This window comes from Myotis brandtii, unplaced genomic scaffold, assembly GCF_000412655.1.
Source record: "Myotis brandtii unplaced genomic scaffold, ASM41265v1 scaffold250, whole genome shotgun sequence".
Classification (NCBI taxonomy): Eukaryota; Metazoa; Chordata; class Mammalia; order Chiroptera; family Vespertilionidae; genus Myotis; species Myotis brandtii.
The window spans coordinates 894,329-903,613 of record NW_005359478.1 but is presented as its reverse complement, the minus strand read 5'-3'; the positions used below and the strand labels follow the sequence as shown (position 1 = coordinate 903,613).

General features: G+C 57.2%; 2 protein-coding genes across 5 annotated transcripts in view; both read left to right on the top strand.

The window, feature by feature from the left end:
- S100A14 (S100 calcium binding protein A14) overlaps positions 1 to 1,361 on the top strand; it is a 2,178-nt gene extending 817 nt beyond the window's left edge. For both annotated transcript variants that reach the window (XM_005867430.2, XM_014540743.1), the window contains exons 3-4: positions 215 to 361; positions 568 to 1,361. In XM_005867430.2, the coding sequence (XP_005867492.1) occupies positions 215 to 361; positions 568 to 705 (285 nt within the window). In that variant the 3' untranslated portion in view covers positions 706 to 1,361. The remainder of the gene's footprint in view (positions 1 to 214; positions 362 to 567) is intronic.
- Positions 1,362 to 2,624: 1,263 nt separating this feature from the next.
- On the top strand, positions 2,625 to 9,010 carry S100A16 (S100 calcium binding protein A16). Of its 3 annotated transcripts, none has more exons than XM_005867428.2 (3): positions 2,625 to 2,786; positions 7,904 to 8,079; positions 8,305 to 9,010. In XM_005867428.2, exons 2-3 carry the CDS (start codon positions 7,927 to 7,929, stop codon positions 8,461 to 8,463), a joined length of 312 nt encoding a protein of 103 aa, XP_005867490.1. In that variant the 5' UTR covers positions 2,625 to 2,786; positions 7,904 to 7,926; the 3' UTR covers positions 8,464 to 9,010. The 3 variants fall into 3 exon arrangements, with proteins under 3 accessions (XP_005867490.1, XP_005867489.1, XP_005867491.1); XM_005867427.2 differs by lacking the exon at positions 2,625 to 2,786 and adding an exon at positions 2,793 to 2,967; XM_005867429.2 differs by lacking the exon at positions 2,625 to 2,786 and adding an exon at positions 7,121 to 7,213.
- The last annotated feature ends 275 nt before the right edge of the window (positions 9,011 to 9,285 follow it).

The window sequence follows — 9,285 nt, the reverse complement described above, 5'->3', positions numbered from 1 at the left end:
TGTGGGTGGTGGGAGGAAGCCTTGTCCAACCTGTGGCTCAGGGCAGAGGCCAGTGGGGGTGAGGAGGGCTGGATGTTGGGCTCTGGAGTGGGCGGGAGCCTGTGTGCCTTCCAGAGTCTTCTGCCCTGTTGGCCTGGCTAGGTTCCTGGGGAAAGCAGGGTGTCATGGGGTGGGGTGGAGCCTCCCTGATGTGGGTGATGTCCCTTACCCGCAGGATGCCCAGGAATTCAGTGACGTGGAGAGGGCCATTGAGACCCTCATCAAGAACTTCCACCAGTACTCGGTGGAGGGTGGGAAGGAGACGCTGACACCCTCCGAGCTACAGAACCTGGTGACCCAGCAGCTGCCTCACCTTATGCCGGTACTGAGGGGGTGACCCCACACCAGGCAGGACACTGACTTCCCAAGCAAATGCTCCAAGGCCCTACCACCCAGCCACAGCCCCTGGCACTAGCAGCCCCGAGCCAGTGCTGGGGAGGCTCAAGTCTGGCTTCAGCCCCTGGGCAGGGTGGGGTGGGACGATTGGAAGGTGCTTGCTTGCTGAGCTGTTGTCTTTCCTCTCCTCAGAACAACTGTGGGCTGGAAGATAGAATCGCCAGCCTGGGCAGCTGTAACAACTCTAAACTGGAGTTTGGAAGTTTCTGGGAGCTGATTGGAGAAGCGGCCAAGAGCGTGAAGCTGGAGAAGCCTGTCCGGGGGAGCTGAGAACCTTCCCCTGGGATTCTTGGGGGGATGCTGGGGGAAGGGGACCTTAGAGACTGTGGGCCTGGAAATAAAACTCCTCTCTTTACCGTCACCACACTGCTCCCCAGCCCGCGCCTGCCTCACCTCTGCAAGGTTCAGGTTCATAGCGGCCCCTCCCGGGGTCTCTGCACTTCATCCCTGGGAGCTCTGTGGAGCGAATGGGTCCAGGAATCCCCACCAGAGGGAGGCTCAGGGGGCGGGCTGGGGCCAGGGATGGTGTGGAGGGTCAGGATGGTTAAGGGCCACGCCATTTGGTAGTGGGTGCTGGGCAGAGAGGAGCTGGACTCTGGGAAATGATTTGAAAGGGACTGGGAATAGGGCTGGATATTTGGAATTAAAAAAGGTCTCTCAGAACCTACCCCTCCTACTCTCTTCCCCAACCCAAACGAGCTGTCTGTCCAATGCTTTATCTTCCTGCCTCCAGCTCTGCCCCAGCCTCCTCCCAAAACTGTCCTTGGACTAGGGCAGGGGAAGTGGGAGAGCAGTGGGGAGGGGGAGCAGGCTAAGAAGGGTGTGACCTTGGGGAGCGAGAACCAGCTGGGTGGTTGGGCATTTAAAGAATGATGGCTGTTTTGTATATCTTGATTAATAAAAATAAAATGGAAAAAGTGAAAGATGCCTTGTGTCTGCATACCTTCTTCCCAGGTCCCTGGGTCCATGGGTGCAAGGTGGTTGGGGTGAATGGCAGAGTCATCCGGTGGCATCAGTAGAAGTGAATAGGGACCCACTTTATCCCATGGATTTGGGTTGGCTGCAGTGGTTGTCAGTAGAAGTGAATAGGGACCCACTTTATCCCATGGATTTGGGTTGAGGATGGTGCCAGGCCCCAAAGGTGGGAGACCTGGTCCTCTGTGAGGGCCGAGCTCCTCTTTGCCAGGGGCTGGCACTCGGACAGGAGAGGACATGAGCCCAGGTGTGCCGGATGGAGCCTGGGTGAGGAGCTAGGCAAACGTGGGGCTGGTGGCCTCCGTGTGTCAGGGTCAGTTTCCGCATCTGTAAAATGGGGATATTAACAGCACTTCCCTCAGAGGATTGCTAGGATAATTTGAGGCCTCATGTAAAGCACTTAGCAGAGAGCCTGGCACAGTGAGTGCCCGGTGAACTGCCAGAGTTGGTGAATGGGTCCCCCCTCCTTTCAGCTGCTGCCTCCTCACGGGGATGTGGAACTGGCCAGGTTCCTTGGGAAGGGCTAGAGCAGGGGTCCTCAAACTTTTTAAACAGGGGGCCAGTTCACTGTCCCTCAGACCGTTGGAGGGCCGGACTATAGTTTAAAAAAACACTATGAACAAATTCCTATGCACCCTGCACATATCTTATTTTGAAGTAAAAAAACAAAACGGGAACAAATACAATATTTGTATTTGCATGTGGCCCGCGGGCCGTAGTTTGAGGACCCCTGGGCTAGAGGGTGTTTCCAGAGGAATCATCTGCTGCACAAGAGCAGTCCCAGGGATGGGGGTCAGGAGAGCTCCTGGTGGGCTGACCTGGAGGTGGTAGCTCAGGGGGCCGGAGTCCGGTCCCTGGAGCCTGCCTTCTGACCTGTGCACACAAGCCGGGCGTTACTCCTGAGACCCCAAGGGCAAGGCCGTCTCTGAGGCCAGCCAAGCTGGCCTGGAGTGCCACCCGCACGTGTCTGTTTGGAGCCCCTGACCCTGAGCTCCAGCGACCTCGGTGAGAAGGGCAGGTGACAGTCCTTCCCTTCCTTTCTCCACCTGGTAGGCTCTGTCAGGCCCTGCGGGGCTAGGAGGGTGGGGTTGACAGAATGCCAGCTTCCACCCCTCCTTCTGGGGTGGGGTGGAGGGGTGTTAAAAAAGGTGTGTATCCCTTTAACGAGGGCCCAACCCCAGGGCCAAGTCAAGAGAGAGCTCAGTCACTACCTCCCCACTGAGCCAGCTCAGCCAGGCAGGGAAGGAGGGAGTGGGACCCATTCGGGGAGTGCGGCGGGGAGGAGTCCTGGCTGGGCTAAGTGAGGGTTGCTGCTTGGCGGTGCCAGAGCCCAGGCCCCAGAGCCCTGCTGGAGAGGAGTTGAACCGAGGAGGCAGGTGAGCACCCCAGGCCCGTCCTGGGCGGTCGGGGCTGCCGGAGAGGCCCCACGGCGGCGTTTGAGGCCCGGAGAAGGGGCTGTAAAGGGGCCTGAGGAGGGAGGGCCCTGCCAGAGACCGGGGCTGGGAGGTGTCGTTAATTCACTTTCCCAAAAGGCTGGTTTGCAAATGGAGAATTCTGGTAAGATGAGGGACTGGAGTGGCCCTCAGAGGAGTGGGTGGGGTGGTGAGACCCCCTCCCCAGCCCAGCAGCTGCCTGGGCTCCTCTCCAGCGGCGGGGCCACCGGGAAGGGTGTTTGGGAGCTTTGCCCGCAGCTGCTCCGATCCTTTCCTAACAGAAAAAGGGCAAATGCGTGGAGCTGGGGGTTGGGGAAGGTCGGACCCTCGCTACAGGCCTCCCTGGCCTCTGGGAGCAGTGTCCTGGGAGAGGTAATGGGGTCCAGGGAGGGCCCAGGGAGCCTGGGAGCCTGAGGGGGGGAGAGAGGTGGCTTCTCTCCACCTTGGGACGCAGGCCCCATTGTGCTCTGAGAGCCGTTCCCAGGGAGGGCAGATGGGACCTGGAGGAACCTGGGTGAGATCCCGGGGGCGCCTGGGAGCTCTGGGATAGGGGCCAGGAGTCTGGGCAGCTTCTCCTCCACCTCAGGACCGAGGCAGGTTCTGGCTTGACTGGCTTTGTTTGGTGGAGCCACCTGCACTGTGGGAGCATTCCCCTGCCCAGCCCTGTCCGGGTGGGGGTGAGGGCAGGGGTTCTGGGGGAGGGAGCACTGGAGGTGCCGATGAGCGGGCTCAGCCTTTCCCTGTCCAAGAGTAAAGAGCCCTCTGGGTATTGGTGAGACTAGGAGCAGGAGAGAGAGAGAAAGAGAGAGAGAGAGTGTGTGTGTGTGTGTCCACACCAAACTCCTCCAGCTTACTTGTCCGGAAAAGAATTTAGAGGAGCAGGCTTCTCCTTCCAGCTACATTCTCTAAAATCACCAGTGGGCGGAAGGTAGATAGGTTACCCAAGTAGAGGGGGCCAGGAACGGCAGAGTGCCTCACGCTGTGTATCCATGTGTGCAGTGAGTCCTGTGAGGGTGGGGAAGGGCGAGGCAGGGGCGCTTGTGTGAGAGAGTAGCCTCTGGAATTGGGAAAAGACCAGGAGGAGGCAGAGCAGAGAATGGGGCTATGGAGGCTGAGAGATTAGTTAGAAAGAGCCTTGCAAATCGAGTCAAGCATCACCAGCCTACTTCAGGTTACACCTTCCCTGCATATTGACGGGAATCAAGGAAATGCATCAATGAATGAGTCAATAAATGAATAAATGAGCCAATGAATGAATAAGCAAATGAATGGTGAATAAAAGAGTGAGCAAATTTGAGGTAGAGGGAAGGGACACAGAGCATGCCAAATTTAGGCTTGAGAGTGGGCTAGGCTCTAGAGAGGATGGTGACTAGGAGAGACAGGAGTCCAGGTGTCAGCAGTGGTCAAGGGCGCCTCTGGCCAGAGATGAGTACTCTGTGCCCTCAGTTCTTACCTTGCTTATAGGAATGGATTCAAACAAGAGACAACTTTATGGCAGCAAAAGCAGGCGAGGATTTATTTGTAGGAAAGAAATACACTCAGGTAGGACCTGGATGGGCAACTCAGCTGGATGTAACCAAACCAAGTGCCCTAAGTGGGCAGGCTGAGACCAAATCCCAGTATTAGGGAGTTTAGAGGATTTATACCTCTAGGCTGGCATGATCCTAGGCAAGGAGCAAGTCATTCCCTCCCTCATGTCTCAAAAAAAAGATGTATCTTTAAGCTATGAGGCTCCCTCATCTAGGAGTTATGCCATCGCTTAGAGTTAGACCCTATCTTGGAGGGCTCTGAATCTTTCCGCTCACATAAGGGCCTGGTATCTCCATTGTCTATTTTCAGGTTGTCATGTCTCACACTTGCTTTCTCCAGGCCCCAGCTGCCTCTCCCAACCTCTCCCAGCTCATATCTCTCTCTCTGCTTACTCTAACACAGGGACATTTGGAAACAATTTAAGACTCGAGAAGTGTGTGCAGAAGGTTGGGCGGGGGGGAGGTGAATTTTGAAGAGTATGGTGGATGTTCAGGGCTCCAGATTGAAGGGGATTAGAGAGTTGAAGAGATGGGGGATGGTTAGGAGGCATCTGGAGGGGTGGGGCCTAGAATCTGGGGGTGGAAGGGTGGGGCTGGAGTGGCTGAGACCCAGGGCATGGTGTCAGGGCAATTTGTGCTTTTGGAGAAGTCATCAAGCTGGGCTGAGGTGAGTGGGGGTGGGGATAGGGGCTTCTTGGTCGCTCAATAATGAATCCCTCAAGGAAAAGACAATGAGAACATTGGGGGAGGGTTGAGGGCCCCAGGTGAGGGGGTCCTTTGGAGAACCAGTGGCCTCCCCATTCCCACTTTTTGGGAAGGTTCTAATGGACATGTCCACCTCCCCCGAACGCTTAGGCCAGGATCTACCTGTAGCAAAGTCAATACAGGACCTACCTTCTGACGGAACAACATTGTGGCCTGCCCTCACTGCCCCGATCCTGTGCCTGGGACCATGCTGCCTCCTTGGTGGGGGGATGGGGCAGGCAGGGAGGAGCAGGTGGCTATGACATGGGTGTAGTGGCAGAGCCTGTCTCCCAGCCCCTAGGGGAGGGAGGAAGGGCGGAAGAGGGTGGGGACACCTGACTATCCCGCTCTGACATTCTTCCTTCAGAAAGTCACTTATCCAGATATATCTCCAGAGATGTCCATTTGACTTAAAAGAAGGAGAAGGTGTGGGTGGGTGATGGGCAGACTATTGGGAGGTCTGGGGCCTGAACCCCGGAGCTGCGAAAGCTCTCTGGGGTGATCGCACACCTGACAGCAGGTGGCTGATTGTCAGCCAGGTGCTCACCTGGGTCCTGCCTACATGGCTGCCAGAGACCCAGTAGGGACTGGGGCGTGGTGTCAACGAAGGCCAGGAGGTTCCTCTGGTCAGAGAAACAAGACTCCAAGAAGACAGGTGGTGGGAGGGGCGGGCAGGCTTTGGGGAAAGGGGCAAGACATGCCACCCCCTAAACTGGATTTCTTTCCATTTCCTCTTCCTATTTTCCACAGGGAACAGGGTCTGGGATGGTTAAGGGTGGGGCACTCTCTGAACTCCCTTGCCACTCGCAAAGCTTGGTTGGGAGTACACTTGGCAGGATCCGTGCTGAACCGGGATTCCTGCTGTGCTGCTTCCATACTTCATCCTTTCGGGCACAGACCAGGGGAGAAGGGAAGGATTCCTGGTCAGAGATGCCCCAGCCTGACCTCTCTCTCAACTTTCCTTCCTTCCTGCATCCTGGTCCAGTCTCATTCTACCTTCCAAAAAAGCTTTGCAAACAACAACAACAAAAACCAACAGACATTAGAAGAGTGGTCAGGGGCCTTTGCACACCTGGTATCAGGGCTGGAAGGAAGCAGGGCATTTATGGAACATCTTCCTTGAACAAAGCACTGGGCTGAGCAATACAGGCTAGAAGAGATGCAGAGATTAAAAAAGCTTTAAGCCCTGGCTGGTGTGGCTCAGTTGGTTGGGTGTCGTCCCATGCACGGAAAGGTTGCTGGTTCGATTTCGGGTCAGGGCACACGCCCGGTCTTTCAGGCTTGATCCCTCCTTGCGGGGCGGGGAGGGGTGGAGGGTAAGATGTGAGGCAGCCGATAGATGTCTGGCTCTCACATCAATGTTTCTCTCTCTCCCTTGCCCTTCCTCTCTCTCTAAGGGATCAATAAAATATATATATATATTTAAAATAATAAAGCAGTGAGGTTGTCTATCCAGGATTTAAAAAAAAAATGGCCCCAAAGCCCCGTCCTTCTGTGTGGTTCAGAATACACAATGGCTGTGTGTCAGAAACACACTCCTTGCTTCCAGGAATGTCTGGTGTCTGGGGAGATTATAAGACCCAGGAAAAGGCTGCAGCCATACCAGTTAGTGGGCCCAGGCCAATGCCAACTGAGAGTCTATGGGAGCCAGGGATGGAGGGCAGGGGGCAGGGCAGGCTTCCCGTGGGAGGGGCAGTTCCAGTAGGCTTCAGCTAGGCAGCGAGGGCAGGGCAGTGGGCACAGAGGAAGACGGCCTTCGAGAGCAGGTGGGAGGGGCAGGGACTTGAACTGTGGATGCCCAGGCCCTTCCCTCACCAGGATCTGATGGGCAGGGTGGCTGCAGCTCCTTCCTGGGCTTGGGGGCGTGAGTGGAGGCTCATTGCCCGGGTTCACTTGGGGGGGCACTGGGCATGGGCGGCGACTCAGACTAGATCCGCCTGTCCCTTCATATCCTGTTATTCAGAGAGCTGTATCCGCTGGGAATGTGAGTGTCTTTTGTCCCGGGGTGAGGAGGTGACTGTGTGGCCTCTGGCTGGCTGGCTGGCTGGCGGCAGCTCCGTCTCCAGCTGGGGCAGACCCAGCCTGGCTCCTCTTTAGGTAATCGGGTGAAGGGTCCTCGGGGCCTGTTGCATATTTTGGGGTGGGTATGAGGGAGGCTAGGCTAGCTAGCGGGGTGTGGCTGGAAGTCTGCAGAATGTCTGACTCAATGAATCCGGACATTGTCCTTGCCCAGCAGCGGCCATGGCCTGGGAGTCTGGACTCCCTTCCCTGGCGCCTGGCCGGATGGATTGCGGAGGGCCTAGGTCCTTGCCTCTGCTTTGTTGCCTGGGGCCGGGGTCTCAGCCAATCTTGGTGTCTTGGTAGGAGACTATGGCTCCTGTCCCAGCCATCTTGGCTCATCCTAGCCGCTCCTAGCTGTGTTTGCCCCCAGGGCAGAGGGCCTGGGTGAGACAGGTGTGCAGACGGTGGAGGGATGGGCACTTACTCTCTTCCCACGGGAGCCTCTTGCTCTCACTGGGACTCTGACAAGCCCAGGGCCTGGGGCTGGGGAAGGGCCGGGAGAACCTGTTGGGGCAGTTGAGCTGGGGAACACCTGGATTAGAAGAGCCGCATAGTACTCATTCCAGGGCTAACCCCCCCCCCCTCCCTTTTCCTGCCTCCTCCTGGAGGACCTGTGAGCTCAGAGGCCCCAGGGCCCAGGGTGTGTGTGTGGTGGGTGTGGGGGGGGGGGGGGGAGGGAGTGGCCTGTCGGGGGCTCTTCTCATCTGTGATTCTCATGGTGCCCAGGCCCCTCGAGGAGTGAGGCAGTGATGGCGGACTGCTACACAGAGCTGGAGAAGGCGGTGGTAGTTCTGGTGGAAAACTTCTACAAATACGTGTCTAAGTACAGCCTGGTCAAGAACAAGATCAGCAAGAGCAGCTTCCGAAAGATGCTTCAGCACGAGCTCAACCACATGCTGACGGTAAGGCCCCCACGCAAGGGCCCTGTCTCTCCCCAGCCCCCGAAGCCCTGTCTTCCCCATTGCAGCCCCTGTTCTTTCAGAGTTACCCCACAAACCAGGGTCTTGACCCCGCCCAGGCCTCTATCCTCTTGGGGTACCCAGGCCTGAGCCCGATCCGGGGCCTCTGCCTAAGGGGGCTCTGTGGGACTGCCACTCTCAGCATGGCTGACCCAGGTTCCTCCCCAGGACACGGGGAACCGAAAGGCTGCTGACAAGCTCATCCAGAACCTGGACGCCAACCACGATGGACGCATCAGCTTTGACGAGTACTGGACCTTGATAGGAGGCATCACCAGCCCCATCGCCAACCTCATCCGCGAGCAGGAGCAGCAGAGCAGCAGCTAAAGACCCCCCACCGTCCCCTCATGGCACTGCCCCCATGCCCGGCCCCTCGTGCTCTTCCCAGCCTCCTGCCCATCCAGGCCCTGCCCTCACTTCTCCCTCCAGACCTTCTGTTGATCATTGCTGAACAGGGGGAGGGGGGATGTCAGGGCCTCTTTGTGAGCATATCTCAGTCTGGGGGTGCCTACCTCAGGGTCTCAGTCCCTGGAGCCAGCAGACGCTGGGCATCCAGGCCCTCAGTGCTGTTTGGGTAACCCGAGTTTCCTCAGTCCATCTACCCTGCCAACATCTGACGTTCCTGCCTAATTCTGAGTCTCTCTTGACCTCTGGAGGTCAGCTCGCTGCTCCAGGTCTTCCCGCTCCTGGCATAAGCACCAGAGACATCTCCCCTTCCCCTCAGCCCCTGGGCTGGGAAAGGACTTTCTGGGACTGCCCTCCAGCTAGCTGCCTCTGGGTCTGGGAAGAGATAAGCAGGGTTGAGCCCTCTCCCTCCTCCTCAGCCCCTGAAGCATGGCAATAAAGGCTGGATTTGAAATTTGTGTCCCCCTCACCCAGTCCCTTTGTGATGCTCATTAAAACCCTTCCACATCCTGGCCAGTGATTCCTGGTCAAAGGCATGTACCTGGGTTGCAGGTGCCATCCCTGGCCCTGGTCAGGGCGTGTGCAGGAGGCAACCAATTGATGTGTTTCTCTCTCATGAACATTTCTCTCTCTCTCTCTCTCTCTCTCTTTCCCTCCTCTCTCCTTTTTTCCTCTCCCCCCTCCTTTCCTCTCTTTCCCTCCTCCCTCCTTTCTTCCTCGCCCCCTCCTTTCCACTCTCTCTGA

What these genes read in the sequence shown, in the direction of transcription:
- S100A16 (XM_005867427.2), top strand. An exon ending in AGCTCAACCACATGCTGACG is followed by an intron (nt 8,080 to 8,304) that starts GTAAGGCCCCCA and finishes GTTCCTCCCCAG; the next exon opens with GACACGGGGAACCGAAAGGC.